The sequence below is a fragment of the Scatophagus argus genome, chromosome 2, assembly GCF_020382885.2.
Source record: "Scatophagus argus isolate fScaArg1 chromosome 2, fScaArg1.pri, whole genome shotgun sequence".
Taxonomy (NCBI): Eukaryota; Metazoa; Chordata; class Actinopteri; family Scatophagidae; genus Scatophagus; species Scatophagus argus.
This window is the reverse complement of record NC_058494.1, coordinates 9599205-9627178: the sequence shown is the minus strand read 5'-3', so window position 1 is coordinate 9627178 and position 27974 is coordinate 9599205. Positions and strand designations below refer to the sequence as shown.

At 44.0% G+C, this 27974-nt stretch overlaps 1 protein-coding gene across 5 annotated transcripts; it reads left to right on the top strand.

Moving 5' to 3' along the window:
* The first annotated feature begins 151 nt into the window (after positions 1-151).
* Positions 152-27672, top strand: LOC124068901 (adhesion G protein-coupled receptor L1-like). Of its 5 annotated transcripts, XM_046407443.1 has the most exons (27): positions 152-1052; positions 1622-1802; positions 8551-8670; positions 10210-10423; positions 10953-11062; positions 11843-11857; positions 13175-13382; positions 14034-14298; positions 14399-14738; positions 14821-15114; positions 16175-16278; positions 16408-16593; positions 16704-16742; positions 16826-17006; positions 17107-17229; positions 17465-17682; positions 17808-17981; positions 18606-18818; positions 18948-19168; positions 19401-19467; positions 20095-20183; positions 22685-22853; positions 22951-23100; positions 23181-23277; positions 23369-23479; positions 24442-24462; positions 24792-27672. In XM_046407443.1, the coding sequence occupies exons 3-27, from the start codon at positions 8601-8603 to the stop codon at positions 26765-26767; spliced, it is 5655 nt and encodes a 1884-aa protein (XP_046263399.1). In that variant the 5' UTR covers positions 152-1052; positions 1622-1802; positions 8551-8600; the 3' UTR covers positions 26768-27672. The 5 variants fall into 5 exon arrangements, with proteins under 5 accessions (XP_046263399.1, XP_046263406.1, XP_046263414.1 ...); XM_046407450.1 differs by lacking the exon at positions 1622-1802; XM_046407458.1 differs by lacking the exon at positions 11843-11857.
* Positions 27673-27974: the final 302 nt, after the last annotated feature.

Genomic DNA, 27974 nt, shown 5'->3' with positions numbered 1-27974 from the left:
TGCCTCTCTCTGTCTCTGCACACGTACACACGCGCACACATAAACACACACGTGCGCACACGCAGGCACACACGCGTTGCGCGCTCTCGAGTGCAGAACGAGCAACAAGCGGGCCAGCGGATGGAGAGAGATAGTGAGGGATAGAGAGAGAGTGAGAGAGAGAGTGTGTGTGTGTGAGAGAGAGAGAGAGAGAGAGAGAGGGAGAGAGGGGGAGAGAGAGCGCCAGAAGAAGAAGAAGAGAGAAGGACGGATGCAAGGCGAGGCCAGGAGCAGAAAAACCGTCTCTCTCCTGGTCGAACAGCTGTTGTCTTTGTGTATTTTATGATTACAGCTTCGTTTTATAACACGATTCCTGCCTTTGATTTTTTTTAAAGCCTGATATATCCCCGTGTCCGTCCTGATGTGCTGCTGCGCCTCATCACGATTCTTCAAGGATATGCAAAGCGGCTGTTATCACGTCGACGTTATTTTCCATTAAATACAAGGATGTAATATCGGAAACATATGAACAACAATGGCAAACGACAAGTGTGCCTGATGAGCTGTAGAAATCGACGGACGGACACAGCAGCCCGCGTCTATGCGTTAATTTGCGCCTAATTATTGTTTTCGCGCGTGATCGACGCGTATTTTCCTCCATTCATCCATCGGGGCTATAAGGCCTATAGCCCGCACCATCTCTGGGCATGAAACCCGTGGGAATTATGGTACCAACGTGACGCACAGTCACAGAGCACAGCGGGGAAGACATCGAGTCTCGACAGGACGGAGGGAGGGTGTGAGGTCCAGCAGAGCAGAGCCCCGTACAGTACACTGATCACAGGGGGAGGACGCCCAGTTGTTGTTGGACACATCGCGCTAATGACTGCCGTATAGCCCACCAGGTATCGCCCAACACAATTATCCCCATTGAATATTTTATTTGTTTCATGCATCGGGCGGAGCGGAGCGGGAGAGGAGAGTACAGTGGGTGCGTGAGGGCGCGGAGAGACGGGATGCGGGAGACGCAGTGAGCGAGGAGGACGAGGAGGAGGGAAACCGGAGGATTGACGGTAAGATATGGATATAGGCTATGAGGATGCACCCCGCCCCTCCTCTCTCGCTCTCTCTCTCTCTGTTTCTGTCTGTTTCACTCTCCCTCTCTCAGAGGTGCCCTGCTCCTTTGCTGCTGTTGTTGTTGCCGCTGCTGTCAAGGGCCATTTGATCAGTGAGGGACAGGGATCTGATGTGCTGCTGTGCTGGGCCTCATACTTGTGGCTTCCATTAAAGCTGGGTCAGTAGTAGTAGAGGAGTGAGAGGCATGAGTGCATGTGAAATATTAATGGGCACGTGATTAGCCTCCTCCGGGCTTCAAAGGAGCGCAGGGAGAACGTGGCGTATAGTGTCCCACGGTGGCCCTCCACCAGAGAGGTCTGTCTGAAATCCGTTCACTGTCACACACCTTCATTGCAGTGTCTGGTGTGCTGCAGTGAAAAGTGGTACAAACATGCACACACACATACACACACACACTCATTCAGGGTTTGGTTCAAATGTTTGCTGGTTTGGTTTGCTGATTCACCACAGATGAGTACAAAGAGACAGCGGGGAAGAGACTGAGAGTCCATTATCAATATTTCAGAGAGGGGATGAGAGGACTGGGTCAGTGGAGGAGGCCAGGCTGGCGGGCAGGAGGAGCGACCGCGACGAGGAGAAACAGATGCAGGGGAGAAAGCAGATGAATGAGGGAAGGATGGAGGAGCAGAGGGAGAAGTGGAGAAAGAAGCAGCTCAGGGCTGACAGGACTCCTGCTCTTCTGTCAGGTTCAGTTTCTGCATTTGTAACCTTGAGTGTGTGTGTGTGTGTGCGCACGCGTGTGCGTGTGTGAGCGTGTGTGTGTATGTATGTACGGTATATGTGTGCGTGAATGTTTGTGTAGTATTATTTCAGATGTGTGTCATACTAAGAGCACTTCTCAGATTGTGTGTGGGAGAAATGAAAATGATGACTGATTTGAACTGATTTATTTGTAGACACACATAATACAGTGACTCACTTAGTTGTGTGTGTGTGTGTGTGTGTGTGTATGTTTGTGTGTGTCTGCTCTGTGCACATTACATTTGAAAGAGAAAACAAAGGTACAGAGGTTTGTTTCAATGTAGGGATCATTTACATCAACCACCCAGTAGGAAAAAAAGAAGATTGATTTGCTTACACCACACACACACACACACACACACACACACAAACACAGTGAGCGACAGAAAAAGAAAGAGTCTGGATGGATTTTATGTCTTTTGACTTATCCAACACGCTGAATTTGTCTCTTTTATGCTGGGACCCCTTCGCACAGGTTCCTCCCATGTCTCTTGTGTCTCTTTGCATCAGTCAGCCATCCTGAGTCAGTGTGCCTGTTCAGAGCTGGGGGCGGATGTATCACTGTAATATCAATATCATGATATCAAATTAGACGTCAGCTGGGCTCTCACTTATTAAGGCTGCAGCTGATGATTATTTTTACCGTTTGTGAATCTGAAAAATAACTGGCTGATTAGTAGAGGATGAACACTCTGTCTATGAAATGAAAAAAAAAAGTGGAAAAAATGCTTTGCAGAGCTCAGGTTACATCAAACTGTTGTTTAGTTCAGTCGGTTGTTGTTTAGCCCTGGGATTGATCACAGTTCAGCACTAAAATTATCTGAGCTTATCGGCCCGTTTAGCCATTACATCCACGCTATTAGTGTTTTTCTTGCTCAATATTGTCCTCTAGGTCAAATTTATTATGTATTTTGTGTGGGCTAGGTGGGCCGTTTTCTATCACCGGTTGCAATTTTTGTAATCATGATACTGATATTGTGATCCAGCAAATTTTCTGAAAACCCATTTGAAAAGCCACTTGGGTGAAACAACCAAGCAATCACTGTGCAAAATGTTGGCTACATTTCTGTACAGGTGCATGAATTTCTCACTCGCAACAGAGTAGGATCCTGTGTTCACACTGAGCAATGTTTAAAGCAATTTAAAAACTATCAGATATATTCATGAGGTGGCTTCCATCTTAACTTCTTTACATCCTGTGATCACAAACAGTCAGGATGGGACATGGCAGTACAGCAGACTATATGTCATCTCATTATTTCAATGCTCTGATGCACAAAGTTGTAACTGCTCATAATATGCATTTGTACTTTTCTGCATATAAATTCTAAGTAAAATCATGAATCATGTTTCTTGTGTTAACTTTCCAATACAATATCATATAACCGTGAAAATATAGCTAATAAAATATGGAGTCATTTAAAATGCTGTAAGACCAAGAAGAGCTCACATTGTGCTAATGCGTCACACACATTCACACAGTATCACACTGTTCATGCATTACTGAAACTGAAGGTGTGTCATGTGTTTAACATTAGCAATCCGTTATGAATAATTAACCAACCCCAAGACATTTGGCTACTGGTAACTTCATATATTGGAATTTTCCAGGAACTACAACATCTTTTTGACCTTTACTGCAGCATTTCCCCCTTTTTATTATGAAACAATCGTGCTAAGGATTACTTACAGTAACAGAATTTGCAGTTTTAAAAAAAATTAATCGTACTCTTTCAAATCTGCCTTACATTATTACAAGCGCAGATGGACATTAAAACAGTTATTAGTAGCTGTAATCGTTCCTTCTGTGTGGCCCATATGGATAAACTCCTTAATCAAAGTATATTTTAGGTTATATTGTGATTTTGATATATATGATAATATATACATATATATATATACATAATATGATACAGGGACATTTCTGTAAAATTTCTTGAGAAACGGTTTATGCATAAAGTAACCACACAGAGATATCTATTTTCAGTTAATCTAATGAATCAGATATTCACTGTCACATTTATGCAAAAATTGTATAATAATCCAACAAAGCAGATTTTCAATGCAGTGAGATAGGAAACAAAATCTCTTCTTTATCAAGTCTTTATCAAGTTCAGCTGAATATTCTTCAGCTGTCAACGATAATGGGTCAAAAAGTCACCTGACTTGTCTAATTCAGACAGTGAGGACCTGAGGATTCAAGTGGCTGCTTCAAGTTATCAAGCCTCTGAAGCGGCTCACCAGTTAAAGCACAGGGACCAAAGAGACATTCAGCTCTTTATTTTCTCTCTCAAGGATGTCCACTCCATTTTTGTACTTGTTGACCGCTGCAGATGAAGCTGAAAAGAAAATGAACATAATAACTGATAAATAAATCTGAAAAAATGGAAATACCATGTCATTACACGGCAGTTCCTCAAGAACACAGCAACAATAACGATGCCATACAATGCTGATGTTAACCATGAACTCGATTACAGTCAACAGAAACGAACGGTCTGCCGTCAAACAAGGGTGTCTGCAGGTCTTAGAAAGTCTGAAAAAGCACAGAATTTAGTCTCCATTAAAAGACTTTTGACTGTAATGTAGAGGTTCTTATAAAAGAAATGTTTTTTCTTGTCTGCCATAGACAGGATTGTCAGTTATACAATGTTTTGATGTTGAGAAACATCCACAAAAAATGTATACATTTAATGATGCTCTTGAAGCTGTGGTGTATCACATACCGGAAAACCAAACACGGACGCCTTACATCAGCAAGAGTCTACCAGTCATAGTAATTAGTAATAGTAATTCGATTGTCGATATGGTGTTGTATTGCGTTGTATTTTAGTCCTTGCAAGACCAACTATGTAATCATGGAACTGCCATGATGACATTGACAGCCATCAACATTTCCCACCTCTACCACGCAGCACTCACCCTCCTCTGACCAGGCAGGAGGGAGGAGTTTGTTTTATCTGACTGAGCTTCAGATCGGCTTCAGAGCAGCTTTTAAAAAGACCTGAGGACAGTGGATCTTGTTCACACTAACCTGGGACAAACTGCCTATGTGAGCAGCATGGTTCACGCACATGTCACGGGAGGCTGCAGCTGCACATCACCCAGAGATTCAGCAGTTCTCACCAAAAATAGAGTGAAAATTGATCTGTTGAAGGTTACATGGACATCGTAATAGCAAAGGTTCACCGGTCTCTGCAGTTGCAAAGTCTGTATTTGTTGAATATGTCACAGATATGAAGAACATATAAACATCAGGAGGTGGGCAGTTGTGTGTCCTTTGGTGAGAGGGATCGCATCCCCACCAATCATGGCAATATCTATGTCTATGCAATATCTATTGCAACAATTATATTCGTGTTTAGTCACTGACAGACTTTGTCTGCTGTAGAATAGCTTTAGAAGCCAGAAAGGGTTTTTGACCTCTTCCATATTAACCTATAATGGCCATTGTCTTGTTTTATATATGTATGTGTATTACAGATACAGTATTTATCCAGTTTGGTCTTACAGCAGAGGCGTACATGTGCAAACTGATGTCTAATATCATAATAAAACAGCAGATGACTTTGAAAATGATTTTTAAAATTTGATCTGGGTATATCTGCAAGCAATTTCCTGCATAGAGTTTAAGCCTTAATGCTCTCAGGATCCCCTGACAGGTCCCAGTGCTTTGAACTTGGCCCTGAGCATCGCCTGAATTTCCTGCCTGCAACAAGCGACTGATTGTCAGACGGCGACACCTCCATTCCCCAGAGTCTCGCATCAACCAGACAAACATACAGGCTCTAAAACCCTGTAAGTGGCCAGGACTGCGGCGTGTAGGGCTCGACCCCCTGGGAGCCAGCCGTAGAGGTCAATTGTCTGAAATGGGCTTTGGGGTCACAGAGGGCACCGTGATGTTTTAAAATTCCTTCATAAGTTTTAAATGTTATTAAGAGGACAAGAACATTCTCAACACTGTTATTAAAAAAGTATCTCAGCCAATAAAGCTTTTGTTCTCACTGTGCTGTCAGAGTCTAATCTTTCATTCCCTCCCTCATCTCTTGATTGCTCTCTCTCTCTCTCTCTCTCTCTCTCTCTCACACACACACACACACACACACACACACACACACACACACACATTTACTCTTCCATTAGGAACATAACACTACAAGGCTGTTTTGTCACTTTGTGCTTCATAGTGATGCACCCTCAGGCACTGATAGCTCTCTGACAGAAAGAGGGGGAGGTGACTCTCTCTCTGTTTCTCTCTCTCTCTCTCTCTCTCTCTCTCTCTGTTTCTCTCTTTGGTGACTGTATGGCCTCTACCTCCAACCGTGTGAATCTTTGTACCTGGCTTGATTTCACATCACTTTGAATGATTTCCAACAAACTGACTTTAATGGCTTTCAGGTATCATTTGTTTCCCGCAGCAGTGAGTCAGTCAATATTCTTTTATATTTATTGCTGAAATTTTTGCAGTGCCAGAGCCACACAGGAGTTGTTTGGCAGGCTAAATGTTTTTTTCAGTGTCACAAAATAGTGAAAATGTCTATTACAATTTCCCATGCAGCCATTTCAGCCTGGGGTGAAATTGCTTGTTTTGTCTGACCAACAGTTCAAATGCACTGACACTAAATATACACTGAAGGCAACAAATTCTGAAACTCAAGAAATTGGAAGCAACACATATTAGCCAATTTTGCTTCATAAATTACCTTACATTACCTTACAGTCCCTGGTCTCTGTCATTACTAGCTTATTTTGTGAAGCCAAACACTGTTGAGACTCAAATAACTTTATTTTAAATTCTAGCTGAGATCTCAGAGTTTTTTTTCAAATGATGCACAAAGATTAAATGCTGCAGCCATCACAAAATCATGGAGTCCTGTGTTGGAATATATTCTGAACAGCTGGAACAAGTTAATTTGATTATCAAAATAATCACTATGTGTTGCTTTTATTACTGCAATATACATGCAGATAAATGCAGTTTCTCTGTTTGATGAATGCACATGGTTCTGTTTAGGTTTGTTTGTATGTATGTGTGTGTGTGTGTTTAATTTATTTCACTCCAGGCCCACTACTCACACACTCTCACTTAGAGACTGCTGCTCCTTCAAGTAGGCCGGCCGGTGGCCCGGGGCTGGCTTTTGGTTGCAGGCAGGGCGCATGGTGCTGCAAACAGGGGAACTGGGTGTGTGGCTTTGTCAAGGCCCATCAGTGTCCTTGCTCTACTTAGTCTGCATCAACACTTTAGGGTGTGTGTGGTGTGTGTGTGTGTGTGTGGTGTGTGTGTGTGTGTGTGTGTGTGAGCGAGAGAGAGAGAGAGAGAGAGAGAGCAAAGGGGGTTGCAAGCAATAGAACATGCTGCCATAAGGGTTTTTGGATGACATGAGTTGTATGAGTTGTATTGCATGTGTACGTGCATGTCAGTGCGTGTGTATGTGGTGAAAAACACTCATTCTGTTGAGTCTTTTATGGACTGTGTTTTGTGTGTGTGTTTGTATGAGTGTGTTTACGTGTGTGTCACAGTGGTCCTGGGGCCTTTATTACAGTCTTGTTGGTTCAGTGGACATAAAGAAGGCAGGGGTCTCTCTTGTCTTTCTTACGTGTGTTTGTGTTTGTGCGTGTGTGTGTGTGTGTGTGCAGGTCCTGTATGAGCATAAGACTTTGAATGCATGATGGACATTTGTTGAGGAGTGACCTAAATCTGTCTGCCATCATTACCTAACAAGAAGATGGAGAGAATAAACACACACAAGCATACATATGTATGTACACACACACACACACACACACACACTGTAGACCATCATGCTAAATCCATGTGCACACGCTGCAGCAGCAGATTGGAATGCTAAGCAGGAAAAAAATAAACATGGTGCCCTGCATGATGCAGTTTAGACTCCATCCTCCCTTCTGTCCAGGGCCAAGAGTTCAGTCTATATTAAGGAGTCATATTACTGTTGTTCTCTTGTGGCTCATCAGCCTGCATCCCATATGTTCCCTTCTTAAAAACTCCACAGTGCAGCGTGGCCCTCTGATCACCTGCACCTCCAGTCGACTCTTTACCTCGTTACCCCTGCTGGGGAAGAGATCCTCTCCACGACATCATTTATTCAGGATTACTGAAAAGTGGCCTAAGCTCTCCGCCTGAATGTGTGTGTGTGCGTGTGTGTGTGTGTGTGTGTGTGCGCGCGTGTGTGTGTGTGAGGATAGAAAGATTAAGACTCTTTTATGGGTCAGTGGCCACTGTTGCTCCTAGCTAATTACAGACTTAAAACACGTACTCAGACGCGTGCGCTTTCACTCACAAACACACAGATACACACACCCGGTGTATCTCCTCGCTCACTCACTCTCTCTCCCTCAGACTGCACTGTGCTATCTCCATGGTAACAGCAGATTGAGGGACTTTTCACTGCAACGACTGCTCAATTGTTCTCTCTCTCTCTCTCTCTCTCTCTCTCTCTCTCTCTCTGTTTCCTCTCAGTCTGTCTCTCTGTTATTCCGTCTTCCTCCTACCCTGCTGCGTTTTCTCACATGTACCCATTCATTGCCAGGATGTTTTGTAGCTCATCCAACACCCACCCACCCACACACTCACACACACACACACACACACACACACAGGGAGACACATAAGGATTGGGGAGGATGCATTTATTCACTCTCAGTCCCACATTTCCACTGCTTCTTCCCCAGGTTCCCCTAACGCGGCTGCTGCTGTGACGTCCTAACTCTTCCTGCCCAGCATGGCTACGTCACTGTGGTTCCTGGGTGTGTGTGCGCTCATTTTGGCTCACGTTGCCCCCTCTGGCCAAGGTAAGTATCACAGCGCTGAGGTAGCATCGTGTCTGTCGAGTTGTTGTTCCTGATATTGCAATAATACTTAAAAAGGAAGCAACATGCTATGCTAGTGTTACATAGATTTGTGTGACTCAAATGTAAGTCATTGTTTTGCAAGTGTGCGAAGTCGTAACTGGAGGAGGAGGAAGTCAGACCCACAGCCTCATCTTGGCAAAGAAAGTCTGTGACCTACATAAGCATGTATTAATGTATTAAAACATCTGAAGTGGGTGTGTTCCAGAAGCTGCCTGTAGCTCCCAGTTATTAATAATAATAATCAGTCATTCAGCAACACGGTTAGTTACAGTAAACCAGTCACATACTGATCACACTGACATGTTTGGTTTAAATTTGGTTTTAACATAGCAAAAAGACCTTTTCATGTGTTCATGCCACTGAAGCTGATGTGAAAACCGAATTAAGGTAATGGTAATGTGATTTTCTCCAATAATTGTGTTTTACACAGGTTAATATGGCAGTCAGGTGAGTCTACACACGGGGAGATATGACACAGTAAGATCCAGCCTTTGAAGGAGAGAAAATAAAATCTTTTACTTGTCAGACTGTGTTTACCAAGCGTCACACAGCCAGCAGTATAAGCCCTATCCCCCCTGCTGACTTAAAACACAGGAGACTGTGATGCACCTACGCATCACATACCATGTTAAGTGTCACAGTGGAAGAGCTGTGTGATTTATGTCAGTCACACTCTGCATCAGTGAATCCCTACACTGTCAGCATTCACACACGTGTGCGTTAGAATTAAATTAAATCACATATGAGGTGTCAACAGCACAAACATTGCGCGTTAACCATGCTATGTGTATGTTAAATACAGATATGTTCATGATTAGACTGAGGTAATCACAGTGTGGTGTTCATATGACATCTGTTGTAATGGGAAAATTATTCTGTCAACATAACTGTGCATAATATTGGATGGCTGACTAAATCCTTAGCACTGGTATTTAATGAACTCATTTTACATACAATAGTTGGTATAATAACCACTAAGAGTACTATGATGCCAGCATCTCAGTTCAGGTTTTTAGACCACATATTGATTACAAACCCACACAAGGTTTATATGGGTCTTCTGGCCATGTGAGCGATGTGGCTCACCTTCACGTTGCTCCAGACTGAAGTAACTCAACTACTAAAGGATGGATTGCCATGACATTTTGTAGGAACCTTCATGGTGCCCAGAGGACTAAACTTAATTACATTGGTGATCCTCCTTACTTATAGTACCAACATGACAAATGTGCTTTTCTATGAAACATCTCTGAACAACTATTGGTTACTATGAAATTTCATCAATTTGATGCTAAGCAAGTTAGCATTGCCATTGTGGGCATATTAACATAAAAGGACTAGGACAGACTATCGCAACAATTTATATCAACTGGGCACTGCAGCTCATCACGTTCTGAAGACAGAGTAATAGCTAATTGTTCTTAAGTTGTTCTTTTTTCCGTCCCTCCCATTTTCCCCACCTCCACCCCTCATGAGCAGCTATGTCCCGGGCCGCGATGCCTTTCGGGCTGCTGCGCAGGGAGCTGGCGTGCGAGGGTTACCCCATAGAGCTACGGTGCCCTGGAAGTGACGTGGTTATGGTGGAGACCGCCAACTATGGACGCACTGATGACAAGATCTGTGACGCAGACCCCTTTCAAATGGAAAACACACAGTGTTACCTCCCTGACGCGCTAAAGATTATGGCCCAGAGGTGTGTATGTGCTGTGTTTCTATGCTGTTTTTCTGCAAGAGTTTAAATTGTACATCACATATGCAAATTCAGATGTCATTCTTGTGCTATTTGAGTATGTGCTAACATTTTGGCAGCAGTTAAACCAAATCAATAAGAGCATCTACAGTTTTGTACATACAGTATGTGTGCGTTGCTGCACAACATACATGGATTCATGTCACAGGAAACGTTAGACAAAGCCAATGCTTGTGTGTATGTGCGAGTGCAGTAATCTCTCCAGCTGAGTCTGAGTGCCTGGCTGCACCATTAGCTGTGTACTCAGCAGTGTTTTCCTAGAAGAACTGATCAATATTCAGAGGGAGAGGGAGAGCAGACAAATGGAGTGTCCTTTGCTTCCCCTTTCCTGTCTGTTAATCACTCTGCCTTCTTTGTTTTCTCATTCTATCATCCCTTTCACCGATTGATTGATTGATCCATTCATCTGTCCATCCATCCATCCATCCATCCATCCATTCATCCATCCATCTATCTATCGGTTGTCCTCCAGGTGTAACAACAGGACTCAGTGTGTGGTGGTTGCAGGGGTTGACGTCTTCCCAGACCCCTGTCCTGGAACATACAAGTACCTGGAGATCCAGTATGAGTGCGTCCCATACAGTGAGTATGCATATACATAATCAGACAAATACATACACACATACACACACTCACAAATATGATTACACTCAAATATGTGCATGTGCATGTAAAACCACAGAGATTTAACCTATTTTTGTCTAGCTACATTTTAGGTTTAAGGTGTTTATTTTATTTATTTTTGTTTCATGTAACCTCTGATGTCGACTATATCCCTGAGAGAGTGATGGATAGAAGATTTTTTTTTTCTCAGGGAGTGTGTGGGTGTTTTCGCACGTGTGTGAAATACAAAATAAAAAAGTTGGATGGAGAAAGTACAGAGAGGAAAACTGTAGAGCATTTGCATACTGTATGTCATCTGTGTGAGTATGCGAGGATGCACGGATACACTTGCGCGTGCATGCGTGTGTGTTTTCTTTTTCAGATTCACACCACAGGAGTTGCTCTCTTTTCTCCACAGGAGCCTGATTGAGGGAAGCAGAGATCAGGGGAGGTGGAGGGAGGGAAAAGGAGGGAGGATGAGGTGGGAAGGGAGGGCAAGGGAGTATGCTGGGTCTCTTTTGTGCTTCTTCTTTCTTTTATGTGAACTATAATGTTTGTGGTGAGAATGAGTTCCTAAGTCTTTATCTGTGCAATTTTTTTCCTCTTTCTTTCTTTCTTTCTTTCTTTCTTTCTTGCTTGCTTTCTTTCGTTCTCCCTTGCTTTCTCTCTTGCTTGATTTCTTGCTCTCTTTACTTCCCTTCTTTCACCCTCTGACTTCTCTTTCTTTCTCTCCCTCTTTTTTTTCCTATGCTTGAGTAGAAGTGGACCAAAAAGGTAAAGACAATACATTGTAGCATCTTGATCTCTCCTTACCCCCGACCCACCTCTGTTCTCTCCTTCTCTTCTTCTCTCCTGCCATTTCTCTCTTCCTCCTACCCTAGGACGTTGTTTCGTAGTCATGCTGGATGTTGCCCCCCTTTTTTCATTTCCTACTCCGTTATTATTTTTTGGCCCATTTTATCCATCTCTTGTTGTATGGAAACTCGTCCTTTTATCCAGTTTTATCCAGGTTCTGCACCTAGTCGCTCTTCCTTTTTTTATCTCTTTCTCCCTCTTTCTCTGCAGCTTCTTGCCTTCCTCTTCCTCTCTCACTCTTGGTCTATCTCTCTGTGTCTTCCCTCCCTCTCTCTCTCTCTCTCTCAGTCCCTCTGTGCACACACAAACATGAACATAATCTTTGCTCTCTCAGCTCTATTTACCTTTTACACACATGCACCCTTTCTTTCTTTCTTTCTTTCTTTCTTTCTTTCTTTCTTTCTTTCTGTCCAAACATCCTCTTCATGCTTATTTTCCCTTTTCTTCCCTTATAGGAAGAGCCCCTTATTTATCTTCATAGGAAAAATAAGACCAAATGTGTGTGATTATATATCCGTCTGGATGTGTGCTTACCAAGCACTGCTTATGTGTGTGAGTGTGTGTGCATGCCTCTTTGCATGCCAGCGTGAGACTGTACAGTATACATATGTGTCCATACAGTTATTGACATGTGGGTGGACCAATTGTTGTGCTCGGCGTAAACTAACCTGCCCTCTCATTCACTTCAAGGCAAAATTTAGCCCCGCCTTCTGCGTCCCTGATTCTACCTCACACTCTTTTTCACTCTTTTTGCACTAACCCACACACACACACACACACACACAGACTCACGCCCACACACACACACACACATACAGTAAACATACACGCACACACTCATATACGCACACCCACAAAGCACATAAATGCACTCACACACCTTTCATTGCAGTGTCCCTGTTGTATTACTCACCACACACACACACACACACACACACACTAACAGTGTGTGAATTTAAACACTTTTATGTCTCTTCTGTTGCTTGCCTCTTGAGATCAGCACAGGTGTTTTAAATCCCTCTTTGTTTCTCTCTTCATTCTTTTTTCTTCTTGCTGCATCAAATGCATCTAATTCAATCCATTTTTCATGCATCGATCCATTTTCTCTCTGCACCTGCCTCCACTATCTTTCTGCTCTTTTCTCTCCTTCATTTCCCTGCCTGCTTCTCTTCTCGCTCTCTCTTTCTATTCTCTCTCGCATCCTGCTGTCTATCGCTCCTAACTCCCGCTTTCCAGTTTTCGTGTGTCCTGGCTCACTGCTCAGCATCCAGCCGGCCTCCTCTCTCTTGGAGGCAGAGCATCAGTCGGGAGCTTGGTGTAAGGACCCGCTGCAGGCTGGTGACAGGCTGTATGTCATGCCGTGGACGCCATATAGAACAGAAGTGCTGTATGAGTATGCCTCCTGGGACGATTACCGTCAGAACAGAGTCACCACCACCTATAAGTGAGTAATGTTTTTGTACACTATATGTATTGCTGAAATATAAACTTAAAGTTATTAGTTACTAATATTGCTAATATACTAATATTGTTAAAACCTTGGGCTCTGGGAACTTGTCATTGACATTTTTTTTGTTTTGCTTTTTTAAAATCTACAGATTAAAGGATGGCATTATGAAAAAAGATATGAATTCATTCATTTATAATGAAAATAACTCTTAGTTACGGATCTTTTAAATGAGAGATTAAAGCCCCTGAAAATTTAGTTTGAAATGTCATGTTAATGTTATGTTGTAATTGATTGTAATTAATTGTTAAGATTTTCATCACATGACACCCAACCTCCATTATATGTATGGCTGGCATTTATCATGTTACAGCTCTTAAATATATTCATGCTCATTCTACCTGTATATTTATCTGTAGAGTAGTTTGCTGTATTCTTGGCAGAATCCGTCATTCTTGCTCTGGCTTTAAACAGTGTAAACATGCGCAAGGGATTCAGAGGAAACAACAGATGTCTGATGTGTTTTCAGATTCAGCTAGACATTTAGTAACTTATGGCCTCTGGGACTTGTGTTATGAATTGCATCTTAATTTACATCACGTAAATATGCATGTAAACCACGTATTTTTTCCTCCTCCTCTGTCCTAGGTTGCCTAGCCGCGTGGACGGTACAGGCTTTGTTGTATACGACGGTGCCGTGTTTTACAACAAGGAGCGCACACGCAATCTGGTCAAGTACGACCTGCGGACACGCATCAAGAGCGGTGAGGCAGTGGTGGTCAATGCCAACTACCATGACACCTCACCTTACCGCTGGGGAGGGAAGTCAGACATTGATCTGGCAGTAGATGAGAACGGCCTTTGGGTGATCTACTCTACCGAAGCCAATAATGGACGCATTGTGGTCAGCCAGGTGCTGTTTTAGAAATGGAGATTGATGAATGGAAAGACGCTAGAAGGAAGGGTTTTATTACTAAGTCTGCTCATCTTCCCTTATCCTTTTTGTCTTGCAGGTGAATCCATACACCCTGCGCTTTGAGGGTACATGGGCCACCGGTTTTGACAAGCGTGGGGCGAGCAACGCGTTCATGGCCTGTGGTGTGCTCTACGCTGTGCGCTCTATCTTCCAGGATGATGAGGGGCAGGCGGAGGGCAGAGTAGGCAGCGACATGGTGGTTTATGCCTATGACACCAGCCGTGGACAGGAACTGCCCGTTCAAATACCATTCCCCAACCCTTACCAGTACATCTCCTCCATAGACTACAACCCCAGAGACAACCAGCTGTATGTGTGGAATAACTACTATGTGCTGAGATACCCGCTACAGTTCACACCGCCACCGCCCACGAAAGGTTTGTGGGACAAGGGCACATGTGTATTTGGACATATATGATGAACCCAGAAAATCAGCAGTGTTTTGATCTTTCCCACCAGGTCCCCTCTCCTCTCTTATGACAACAGTTCGCTCCTACACGGCTACAGTCGCACTGACCCCAGTGCGCCCGTCGGCATCCCATCCAATTGGTGTCATCAACCGAGGACCCTTTGATCAGAGGCCGATCACAGCTATGGTCCCTCTGACCCCTCGTCCACCTCTGCGTGTCCCCTTGGCTCCCGGGGGCCCTGGTCAGGTGGGAGGATGTGAGGGCCGGGTGGCACGAGGGGTGCAGTGGCCACCCACCCTGAAGGGAGAAACAGTGGAGAGGCCCTGTCCTAAAGGGTCACTGGGTAGGTGTATGTGTGCTATGTGTGTGTGTTTGCAGATGTGAGCATGTTAGTCTGTGTGTTGTGTTGTGTATTTGTGAGTGTGTAGGTGTATGTGTATGTTTGTGTGTGTGGGTGCGTGTGTGTGTTTATATCTCGTTTCCCTTTGAAATGTAGTCCGATGTCCTCTCTTTGAACTTGCCTTCAGATGAGAGAGAAGAAGAAAGTATTGTTGAGCTGGGTTGGTCAGCTCTTCCTCTCGCTGAGCAGCTGTCTTCAGCCCAACACACTCTCTGAGCTGTTATGCTGATTATGTAGATAAGCATTTGGTACATTTCAGCTCCTTGCAATCATGCTGAATAGTTTGAACATAGTGTTTTAGCACAGAGGTGATGATTTCAGAAAGGAATAATCTATTGCTAAATCATGTTTAGGATTGGAAATGGGTGTCTTACACCTTATGTGAAGAAGTCTTATTTTTCATTAATATCTTAACAAAATAGAAGTTTTTTTGATGCGTGCAACAATTAAACAGATCAGGTAAATCCAAACACTTAATGAACAGAGAATAATAACCCAGAACCTTTAAACCCCTTTTAGCTCATAGTTTTCTATTGCTTATACATTTACCGTATGGCTCAGTTTCAGTAATCTCATCAGATTCAATACCAGCAGCAGCAGGGAGCTGTTTTCCTCTGAAACACACTGCATGGTACCAAATGACAAAGTTAACGACTTGCTACTGAAGACATTCATATAGACTGAAGCTAATAAACCAACAATCTAGATGGTTTTGTCAGGAGTTGGTGAAGACCAAAACAGAGCTAGGAGAGTTAATATTGTACATCAGGTAGACTCAAACATGATTTCAAATGAATGCTGATGTTGCTTCATGCTTGATGGATTTTGCTGAAACTTTACTTGGAAACAAAGCAGAGAGTTTCTTTTGTTTTGTGTCTAAGTCTGGAGTTTTTGATTTAATATGTCTGTCATGATACTTCAGTGTCTGCAAGAACATTTTGGAAATTGCTGACACTTTTACCATAACTTCATAAAATGACGTCTTCCATGTGTGTCTCTGCAGGTATAGCTTCCTATCAGTGCATGCAGTCTCCAGTGGGTTGGAGCTCCAGAGGGCCTGACCTTTCCAACTGCACTTCTCCATGGGTCAGCCAAATTGCACAGAAGGTTAGTCATCCATTCAAACACACAAACATACACACACTCACATTGCAAATGCCCTAAAGCCAGTCAACGAACAGTTCTTTCTTAAATGTCAAAATATTTGACATTATAAACACCCCCGCCTCACTCCAGATTAAAAGCGGAGAGAATGCAGCCAACATTGCCGGAGAGTTGGTCAATCTGACACGGGGGAGGATCTATGCCGGTGATGTCAGCATGTCCGTCAGGCTGATTGAACAGCTATTGGACATCTTGGACTCCCAGCTTCAGGCCTTGAGACCAGCCAATAAAGAGTCAGCAGCACGCAATTACAACAAGGTAAATTGTTCCTGTTGTCAGAGCAGATGTGTACTTGACCTTTCCTTAAAATGAAAGCAGAAATGTCAATGATGATGATTCTAACAATAAATGCTTTTTTTTCTTTTCAGCTGCAGAAAAGGGAACGCACATGCAGAGCTTACGTTCAGGTAAGACGGATAGATAGATAGACGGGTAAAAAGATGATGATGAGGAGCAGGAATAACTGCGTCATTGTCTTTCTGTCTGTTAGGCGGTCGTTCAGACAGTTGATAACCTGCTGGGTCCTGAGGCTCTGGTGTCCTGGGCAGATATGAGCAATGTTGACCAGTCCCGCTCAGCATCGCTGTTGTTAGACGCAGTAGAAAAAGGAGCGTTTCTATTAGCTAACAATCTCTATGAAGGCCGCTTTAGTGACAGGGCACCAAATGTTGGTACGTGGTCTTTCTCTTTCTTAATGGTTTCTCTCTACACATTGTGGAAATCACCAGTTCACTAAAGCGTTTGTGTATGTGTGTTCCTGTGTGTGCACAGATCTGGAGGTGTATGTACTAAATACAGAGGCAGACATACAAGACCTGACGTTCCCTCACTCTTACGACAGCGACAGCATCTTGCAGATTTCAGCACTGGCTCTGCAACAGTACAGCAACAATGGTCAGTGGGACACTAATCATCGTACAGCAAAAGCTCAGTATTATACAGCATATTGCCTGGGCTGGTTGATCATAGTTAGGGCAAGTAATGGGTTGTGCAAGTAATACAAATATTTCTTCACATATCTTAAAATATGGAATTAAATTCTAGCTGTGAATGTGGGATTAGTGGTAAATACTGAAGATTGTGAGAATAAAGATAATGTTTGCCTCTGTTCATTTAACATGTTCTGCAGGCCAGGTGAAGCTGGTTCTTACTCTCTATAAGAACCTGGGCTCTTTCCTGACCACCCAAAACTCCACACTGCAACTTGCTCTGGGGCTAGGCCAGGGATCCGATGCCAGGCGTAGGAGCCTGGTGGTCAACTCACATGTCATCTCTGCCTCTGTGCACAGAGGATCCAACAGAGTGTACCTGTCTGAGCCAGTGATCTTCACTCTCAGGCACCTGCAGGTCTGTTTGAAAATTTTTATAGCTCAGTTTTTTAGATCGAGTAGATTCCCAGCACTGTGCAGAATCTGGTGTCTGAGTCTTTTATAGGCAATAATATGTGTTTGGGTGTGTGTTTGTCTCCATAGCTGGAGAACCACTTTGGCCCCAACTGCTCTTTCTGGAATGCATCAGGGGTCTCTGGGAGTGGCATGTGGTCTATGCAGGGTTGCCGCCTGTTACACACCAACAACACACACACAACCTGCGCCTGCAACCACTTGTCCAGCTATGCTGTCCTGATGACGTATCAGCAACCTGCTGTAAGTAACACACACACACCATAAAAATAGCACATAACAGTGTTCATCTTCACCACAGACAGAAAGCAGATTCAAGGCTTTAGTGTATGTGTCTTTTTCTGGATTCATGTGAAACTTCTCTCATAAAGTACAAAAACACAATGAAGCTTTATCTCTGTCACCAAATACCCTCTTTGAGTTCAAGAGGCTAAAAGGCCTATTAAAAATATTAATTTCCTGGGATGAGTCCATTACTTTTAGAAATAGAATCATGGTCAATACCCCCCCCCCCCCCAAAAAAAAAGTGATTCACCCTCATAGTGCTCTCCAAAATGTTGTTTAAAAAGGTGCTGTTAAAAAAGCACAGGGAGGGGACATAATTAAGAGCGATGAATGCTGCGGGGTGTTTTGTCCTGCCTTGAATTAAATATTTCTCTGCAAGATGTTCTCTTTGTGAGGTGTGATTTTATTCATTTCAATGGATGTTATGTAACACGCACACACACACACACACAGGGTTACATAAAACATACAAGCATTCCGCATCACAATATACATCGGTAAACCTGCTTCAGCACACGTTCCCACATTCATGAACGCTTAATGATGAAAGAAAAATACTCACTGCACTTTCTTCTCCTTCAGTTTGGAGTTGGTGTAGAGGAGCTTCTCGTCTATGTGGTTTCCTGGGTCGGCATCTCTGTAGCATTGGTGTGTCTGGCCACCTGCCTTACCACTCTGTGCTGCCAGGGGGCAGCATGGCACACAGACCACAGCACCATCCACTGCAACCTGTGGGCCAACCTGCTCATCACTGAGCTGCTCTTCCTTGTTGGTGCCAAGAAGACTCAGTATACAGTGAGTGCTTGAATAGTGGACAAAGACAGAATAAAGAAATATTTGATATGAAGTATGATATGGTGGATATCACTTGGCTATTTTGAAGAATTTTGTGAAACATTCATCTTTCTCTATCCAAATTTCCAGGTGGTGTGCTCTATCACTGCTGGCCTGCTGCACTTCTCACTTCTCTCAGTGTTTTGCTGGTTGTGTCTGGAGGGCGTGGAACTTTACTTGCTGCAGCGGGAGGTATTTGAGGGCCGTAACTCCAGGAGGAAGTATTTCTACCTGTGTGGCTACTCTATTCCTGGCCTGGTGGTGGCCGTGTCCGCAGCCATAGACTTCAGAGGCTATGGCTCAAACACTGCGTAAGTTGACCAGTGTGTGCGTGTGAGTGTGTGTGTGCGTGCATGTGTGTGTTGTGTGTGTGTTGAGCAGGACAGTTACTTTTACCACATCTGTACCTTCTTTTTTCAGCTCAGACTGACTTTGTTATTTTAGAGGTTCTTATTTTACTGTTATTTGTTTGTCTCTGTGAATGCGTGTGTGTGTGTGTGTGTGTGTGTGTGTGTGTGTGTGTGTGTGTGTGTGTGTGTGTAGGTGCTGGCTGCGAACAGACAATTACTTCATCTGGAGTTTCCTTGGACCTGTTGCTCTCATTTTGACGGTGAGAGTTCATGCTCTCATACAGGCAATGACCTCTTTGTGCATTTTCTTGGTCATCATAGTGTAATACTTAATTAGTGTTTTGAGGTACTTATACTTAAATACTTATACTCGAGATCGGTTGTGGTTTTTATTCCACTACAATTATTTGGTAACTTAAGTTGCAAGGTACTGTTGAGATTCAGATTAATACATTATAAAATCAAATTAACAAATTAATTTTATAATTAATTAATTAATAGTATAAAGTAGTATATACATAAAGCATATCTAAATAGATTAATATAATAAATAGCCCTGTATATATATGCTGCAGTATAAAAGTGACGAACAAAATGATGCAGCATAATAATAATTCAGCAATACACAGTAAAGTACATGGTTCTGAAATGGGCTGTTCTGCAAAATCAGTGCATTTACTTTTGGTACTTTAAGTGTATTATAATGCCAGTACTTTTTAACTTTTTCTTCAGAAAAAATTTAAATGCAGGTCCTTTACTTGTAAGTAAGAGTATTTTTAGTATTTTGTGCTGTTGCTACTTTTACTTCAGTAAATGATGTGTGTACTATTATCATTATGACTGAATAGATATTAAACAGTGTTTGATGTTTTTTCGTTTGGCCTCAGTTGAACCTGGTTATCTTGGTGATGACTTTACATAAGATGCATGGCACTGCTGCTTTGAAGCCAGACTCCAGTCGCCATGACAATCTGAGGTACGTTCATTGTCTCATGGTGATGTGTTGTGGGTGATTATGTGCAGAGCTCATTATGTTTCACTAGCTTTGGCTCCAATCATGTAGTCATTGGAAAAAGACACTAAAGTAGAATTTATGCAATGAGAAAGAGTATGAAAAATAAAATTGCTTGTTTTCCCAACCTTCCTGCTGCATGACCATTTGTAATATTGTGTTATTTTTCTAGCTTTCTTAGTTTTTGTTCATTGATGCTCAGTGCTCTAAAACCTGATTAAACCAGGTGTAAAAATAAAAACGAGGATGAAAATGAATGTCTCATGAGCTGAAGGCAGTGTGTTGTGTATGAAGAATCTTATCTCTATTTGGAGATTTATAGTTCATTAAAATATTTAAGACTCAATGAAGCTGAGACAGGGACCCAGTGTAAATTACATGACATAGATGTAATTTGTTCATCTTTGTCATAGTAAAGCTTCAGCATTTTGTTAACCAGCAGCATTTTGAATAGTTTCAGGTTAGGCATTTGCTGCTTTTGCAAAAAGCAGTGACGGAATCCTAAGGTCATCGAACCTTACACCCTCCGCCACTTGGCTATGTCTAGATATTTTGTCCATAAAGATTATGAACAGAACCGGTGACAAAGGTCAGCCTTGGCGGAGTTCAACCCTTACGAGTTTGACTTATTGCCAGCAATGCAAACCAAGCTCTTATTCTGACAATACAGAGATTGGATGGCCTGTAACAACAAGCCATCCACCCCATTTTCCCAGAGAACCCCCCACAGGACACCTCAAGGGACACGGTCGTAAGTCTTTTCCAAGTCCACAAAACACTCATGGACTAGCTGGGCAAATTCCCATGACCCCTCCAGCACACTCAAGAGGCTGTAGCGCTGGTCTAGTGTTCCATGGCCAGGGTGAAAATTGCATTGTTCCTCTTGAACCTGAGGTTTGACCAAGGAATGGACTCTCTTTTCCAACACCCTGGTGTAGACTTTCCCAGGCAGGCTGAGATATAGAGATCCCTCTATATCTGGAACATACTCTCCGGTCCCTCTTCTTAAAAAGTTGGACCACCACCCCTTTCTGCCACTCCTAAGGCACTGTGCCTGATGACCACACAGTATTGCAGAGGCATGTCAGCCATGACAGCCCTACAACATCCACAACCTTGAGGACGGATATCATCCAACGCAGGGGCACCATTGTTGCAGAACTGTTTAACTACCTCAGTGTTTTCTGCCCCAGTGATGGGAGAGCCCATCCCCAAGCCCTTCAACTGTGCTTCCTCAATGGAATACGTGTTGGTGGGATTAAGGAGATCCTTGAGGTATTCCTTCCACTATCCAACTATGTTTTCACTTGAGGACAGCAGTTCCCCATCCCCACTGGCACCCTTCACCCCCAGTGTCCACCAGCGGATTTGTGGATTATATAATTGAAATTGAAAACCACTCGGCTTCAGATCAGGCAGGCTGTTCTTCCCAGTCACACCCCACCAGGTCACACTGTCATTGCTCACATGAGCGTTGAAGTCCCCCAGCAGAACTATGGACTCCCCAGTAGTGGCATCTTCCAGCATCTGTCTCAACACAGTTTTCAACATGCTGAACATGTTTCCAAGTGACAGTCAGATTTGCAAAAATAGCTTTCTCTCGCTGAGATAAGGCCAAAATTAATAAGTACTGTGTTTAGTTGCATAATTTCAGGATGAATGCATGTTAAACCATTAAGCAGTCAGATAATGTAAGATGAAGATCTTTATTGACTTCTGCATATTCCTGAAGAAAAAATTAGTTTGTAAACAAAGATGAGTCTGACTGTATCTAGTCAGTATCTTTTAACCTCACACACAAGCTCAGGCTCTTTTCCCACCAGTGATGTGTCATTTCACATCCCAAAAGCTAGCTTCAACAACCGGGGATCAGACCACTAAGGTCCCTGACTTTGTCTGCCGCCCAATCCACACTAAACCAAACCCCTCTGATTCCTCCTGCGGGTGGTAGTTCCCACTGGAGGACAGATCCATGTTCCTGCTTCGGGCTGGGCCTGGCCTGGCCCCATGGGTGAAGGCTCGGCCACCAGGAGCTTGCCTAGCTCCGGTAACCCTCCAGGCTGGGTATAGTTTTCCTTGTTGTTTCTCTTCATCATGGTCTTCATAGATTTTCTTGTGCTTTGTCTCACCCCTCCCCCAGGACCAGTTTGTCTTGCAAGACCCCACTGGGGCAAACAGTCCCTGGCAACATAGCTCATCACTAAACACCTCCACCACGATAATGTGGCGGTTCATGTAGGGGCAAATCCTTCTTGAGTTTGCTAAATAATATTCACATGCACCTTAGCTCTATTTGTTGCCCATGTTTGTGCTGTAAAGTAGAAGTGCAGTACTTTCTGTGCTGTTTGAAGCAATGAGACCTGAAAAATGTAATAATTTTACCAGATATTGGGGAGTGAACTTGCCTGTCAGAAGAAAAATAAAATGTGATTTATTTTGTGTCCAACTTCCTCTGGCATCCCCAGGGCATGGGCGGTGGGCTCCCTGACACTGCTCTTCCTGCAGAGCGTCACCTGGTCCTCAGGCCTGATGTTCCTGTCTGCTCCGTCTCTCCTCCTGGCTTACCTCTTCTCCTCCCTCAACACGGCCCAGGCCCTCCTGATTACCATACTGCACTGCACCCTCGCCAGGAAGGTCTGTGTCTGTGCTCATGTGTCATCTTGTCACTGCAAGAATCTGTGTGTAATGTCGTCATTTGTGATGAAACCCATACTTTAAATGTTGCTTACAGGGTCAGAAGGATTATGGCAGATGCCTGCGTCTCTCGCAGTGCTGCGTCACTTCCTCTTCCAGCTCTCCGGACTCAGTAAAGGGTGCTGCCCTACGCTCCAACAGCCGTTACACCAGCAGCCAGAGTCGGAGAGCTACAGCTAACAGACAGGTACATTACAATACAGTGTACCTGTCTCTGTCTCTCCGTCAGAGTCAGTTTTGACCTTGTGTGAAATATTTCTGTTCCAGAGTCGTATCAGGAGGATGTGGAATGACACCGTTCGCAGACAGACTGAATCTTCTTTCATAGCTGCAGACGTTAACAATACTCCCACTCTTAACAGAGGTGGAGATTTTTTTCTTTTAAATCTCAACATTGCCTCCTCCGCTGTTTGAATGTTACATTTATTTCTCTCCGTCTCGCTCTCCATTCTCAGCTGCGTTGGGGAACCATTTTCTTACTAATCCAGTGTTGCAAACTCATACTGGAGCCTCTCCCTATGACACAATGCTGGCCCAGGGATACAATCAACCCTTCACCTCCACAGGTATATTTCATTCCAACTTACTGTTATATGTGTACATTTTATATACATCTTACTTATTCTCCCACTTTATGTTGGTCTCTTCACTGTCCTTGTACTTACATGTACTCACAGTACTTTGCAAAACCCTTATGCCACAGTGAAAAATGTCTGTAAAGCTACTTACCAATGTAGTTGCCTCTTACAAGAAAAGTAGCATGAAATGAGTTTGTTTGCCTGGAAATTAGCTTGAAGCAGCAATGTTACAGAAAGACATTGAAAAATAAACATCACCAGTGAATCTCTCCAGTTTTTGATTCAAAGGTGAACTGCACCAAAGTTTAATGTATCAATTTCTGACATAGTTTTTAACACAGTTGACAATTTCCTCTTTTGTGTTTTTCTTGTTGAATAGACACATACCCATAGTGGATTTTTGATTGAAATATCAACATGGACATTGGAGAGTTTTACAAATCAAATAACAATAACAGATATTTTTATATAACATCAAATAAAACAATAACTACCCCTTAAATTTAGTTATTTAATATTTGTGACCATATCATGTACAGAGCAGGGAGCAAGTTCTACCTCACAAACAAACTATGTGTTGGCAAGAGTTGCTATATTAACTCAAACACACCATTTCGCATTTCTGCTCCAGAATTTTCTCACTTGCTGATGCCAGAATACATTAGTTACATGCCTTACATGCCTGGATATCCATGATGAGATAATGTTGGCCAACAATATCAGGTGACCAGATGTATTGCTTGGGCCTGACTGCCTGAAAAAAGTGGCCCAGAGATTTGCTCCGTACAGTTTGTCATTTTTTGTTTCAGTTTTGTTTAGAATTAATAGCTGAAATGTTTTTGTGTGTGGTTTTTAATTTTTAATTTTTTTTTTTACCTTGAAATGTTTGTCTTTTAAATGTTTTTTGACGCTGTCCCTCTCTGTCTCTCTGTCTCAACGTGGACCTGTAGGAACCTTCAGAAACAAGCAGAGTATGAGCTCTCCTTTATTGTGCTCACTCGAATCATAGAGCGTCACTTCCTTGTGCACTGTGCTTTGATTCATAAACTATTTGCAATATATGCACACATATTTATAATTCTTCATAGACCATGAAGACATAACATAACATCTCTTCCATGTGGTCACATAATGGAACATTTCATTAAAGAATGTTGTTAATATTCAACTCTTCTTGGTCAAGAAGCACCCGCAGTACGAACATGAACCCTAAACTCTGCTCATTCAGTCATACGTCATTCATGTAAATTGCGTCTTTTATCCCTGTTTGGTGATAGCATCTTCCTGTTTCTTCTAACAGAGGGTAGTGTGTCCCAGAGCCAGGAGTCCTGTGGACTGGACAGTGTATGTCTCAATGGAGGCTACACTCCCAACACCTTCACCCTGCATGGGTTGGGAACCACACCTGGGTCCCGAGCTGGAGTGGTGGGCAGCACTGATCTTCTGAGGGAGGGAGGAGTTGGAATTGGAGGGGATGACATCTCCCCAGCCCTCCTTACCACCCACGGGGCCACAGATCTGGGCAGTGGTACTGGAATGCGTCGTAATCTGTCTGATGCAGCTGCACTGGAAAAGATGATCATCTCAGAACTAGTGCAGAGCAACCTGAGGCCCTCAGTTCCCATGCCTGTCCCTCCTGAACGCTACGGAAGCCTGGCAAGGCCTCACCACCATGACAGGGCGGCTCTCACCCACACTGCCACTTTAACTCGACACACACAGCCACCCCAAGAGGGCTGGGCTGCCACCACGCAGTCAAACACACGACACAACGCACAAGAGGGCTGGCCACTTACAAGGCACCACACACAAGATGCTGAGGCACCATCCACAACACGTGGACAAGATCATGCCACCACACCACGCTTACAAGATGGTTGGTCACACTCACATATTTCTGGAGATTCTGAGTCCCGCGAGCCTCTTAAAGATGGGGATCGGTCGTTACAAGGCACTCTGGGCCGCCGTGGGCTCCAGGACAGGCAGCAAGCACGTCCCCCTGATGTTCAGGCTCGGCCCTACTCCACCCTGAGCCGCAATCCCGGTACCCTGTCCCGCCACCGCAACACCGTGGAGCCAAGTGGAGGGACAGACAGAGACAGAGACAGGGAGAGAGAAAGGGATCGGTACCGGGACAGGCCCCTCCCACCACCTCCTCCCCCTCCCCCACAAGATTCTGAGCCCCTGTACAAGGCTCTGGAAGAGCCGCTACTGATGAAACAGAGAGAGGCAGGTGTAGAGACATGGAGAGGCGGCCAGGACAGAGAGAAGGACGAGACATTTCTCTTAAAAAGAGACAGAATGATGGATGAATGGAGGGGAGGAACAGAGAGAGGGAGGGATGAGTCTTTTACCTCTCAGAAGAGAGATGGAGAAATGGATGAATGGAGAGGTGGAATGGAGAGAGGGAGGGAGGAATCTCATCTGCTGGAGAAGAGAGGTGGAAGGATGGAGGTGTGGCGAGGAGGAGCAGAGACAGAGCAGGAAGAGACATTTATAACGCAGAAGAAAGATTTTGGGATTGACGGATGGAGAGGTGGAATGGAGAGAGAGAAAGATGAATCCATATTTTTAAAGGACAGGGATGGATGGAGAGCGGGAATTGAACGAGAGACTGAGAAACAGAAGGACAGAGCACTGGATGTGTGGAGGGGAGGGATGGCTATAGACAGGGAGGAATCTTTCCTGTTTGAGAGCAAAGACGGAGGACTTGACGCGAAGAAAAGAGGATCTATTCGTTATCATGGCGAACGAGAGGATTCTGAAAGCTTTGCTCTGCCTTTGACCCCTGACCTCGACCTTGACCCTGACTCCTCACCCATATATGGCAGAGATTCGAACCCGTCACCGCTCTACCCTGGAGATCGACGCTCGCCACCGCTCAGCATCTTCCCACGAAGCTCTCCCCCCACCAATATCTTTGCTCCTCGAGACACTAACTCACCTCCGAACAACCTCTACTCCCGCCACTCCCCCCAGATGTACAGCCGAAGCAGCTCCCCTCCTCGCTTCTACACCCGCACTTCCCCTCCAACCCTCTCGTACCCCGACAGCAGCCCTGAAGGTCCGGAAGAGGTCAGCCCCACTGGCCAGCCCCAGCGTCCCGCCCTGGAACTTCCCTACAGCCTGGGGAGACCCCCCCTGGGCCCTCGGCCCAATCACCTGCAGACCTTCTACCAGCCACCACCGCTGGCATCCAATGGAGAGGCAGTGTACACAGCAGAGCACGCCTCTGAGGGAGACGACGGACAGATGCAGCGAGTGACAAGCCTGTGACTAGGGCGGTGGTGATCGGGGCATAGAAACCAGGCAGGAGGACGAAGATGGTGATAACAACATATTAAGACGAGCAAACTGATGGAAATGATGATGATGATGATGGTTATGATGACACTGTTGAAGATAGTTATGATGGATGATGATGGCAATGATGATGACAGTGATGGCTCCTCCCTGCTTCTATCTCCCGATCACCACGAGACTTCCCCCTTTTCATGTTTTGTTACTTTTCTATGACTGTGATCCATTTATAACTCTTCCTCCTCCTCTTCCTCTCCCTCTCCTTTCTTTCCTATAACCCTGATGTATCTTCCCATCTCATCTGTGCTTATCCTTATTTACCCATCGTCTAAGTTTCCATTGGTTCATTGGCTGGGTGTTTTCCCTCCCTGTAGCAAGCAAACAGTGTGTCAAAGAAGCACTTGTGTGTTGCCAAAAAATCCTTTCAAAGAACATGTGCATGACTTTATAGTGGCTTTACAAGGCTACATACTTTAGGAGGAAAGTATGTGTGTGTGTGTGTGTGTGCGTGAGTGAGTGAGTGTATGTGTGAGCGTGTGTGTAGCTTGATGAGCATGGGTGTGTAAGGATGTGTGTGAGTGTGTGCTTGTATATACATCATTCTTGTATAATTAATGTATCACAGTGAAGCATTTTATCAATATCAACTGGGGGACCTCTTACACACATCCCTTCCAACTGATTTTGAACTCTTGACCAATCCCATTGTCACATCAAGACCACCCCTTGCCCCCCTCTGCCCCCCACATGACACTAACTGTTGGTGATGGAACTCATAGCAACAGAACTCTTGACTCCAGAACCAGAGATCATATAAAACCTCAGAACTTTTCTGCAACTCCCTGAGATCCTTGTACATATCAACCTCAAGTGTTCCAATTGTCTTGTATTGCTATTGAAGTTCAAGTAAACATGTGAAATAAATGTTCCCGTCTTTCTTTTTGTGTGGATGTACTGATGTTCTGCTGTGGAAAAGGAGGGGGGGTATATATATATCTATATGTATATAGATATATATATATAACAAAACAAATAAGGAAGGATAGTGTCTATCAGAGGCTTAGCAAGGTCTCAGGTCATCTGAAAGTGCTGTGCTGTTCTGAAATTTTCTGAAACAACAAAGAGTGGCACACAAGATACAAAGCTCTGCAGGAGAACTCAAGAGAGGAGATGGTCAATAAAG

What these genes read in the sequence shown, in the direction of transcription:
- LOC124068901 (XM_046407450.1), top strand. Translation starts at nt 8,601, where the DNA reads ATGGCTACGTCACTGTGGTTCCTGGGTGTGTGTGCGCTCATTTTGGCT. An exon ending in TGACGTATCAGCAACCTGCT is followed by an intron (nt 17,982 to 18,605) that starts GTAAGTAACACA and finishes CTTCTCCTTCAG; the next exon opens with TTTGGAGTTGGTGTAGAGGA. An exon ending in GGCTATGGCTCAAACACTGC is followed by an intron (nt 19,169 to 19,400) that starts GTAAGTTGACCA and finishes GTGTGTGTGTAG; the next exon opens with GTGCTGGCTGCGAACAGACA.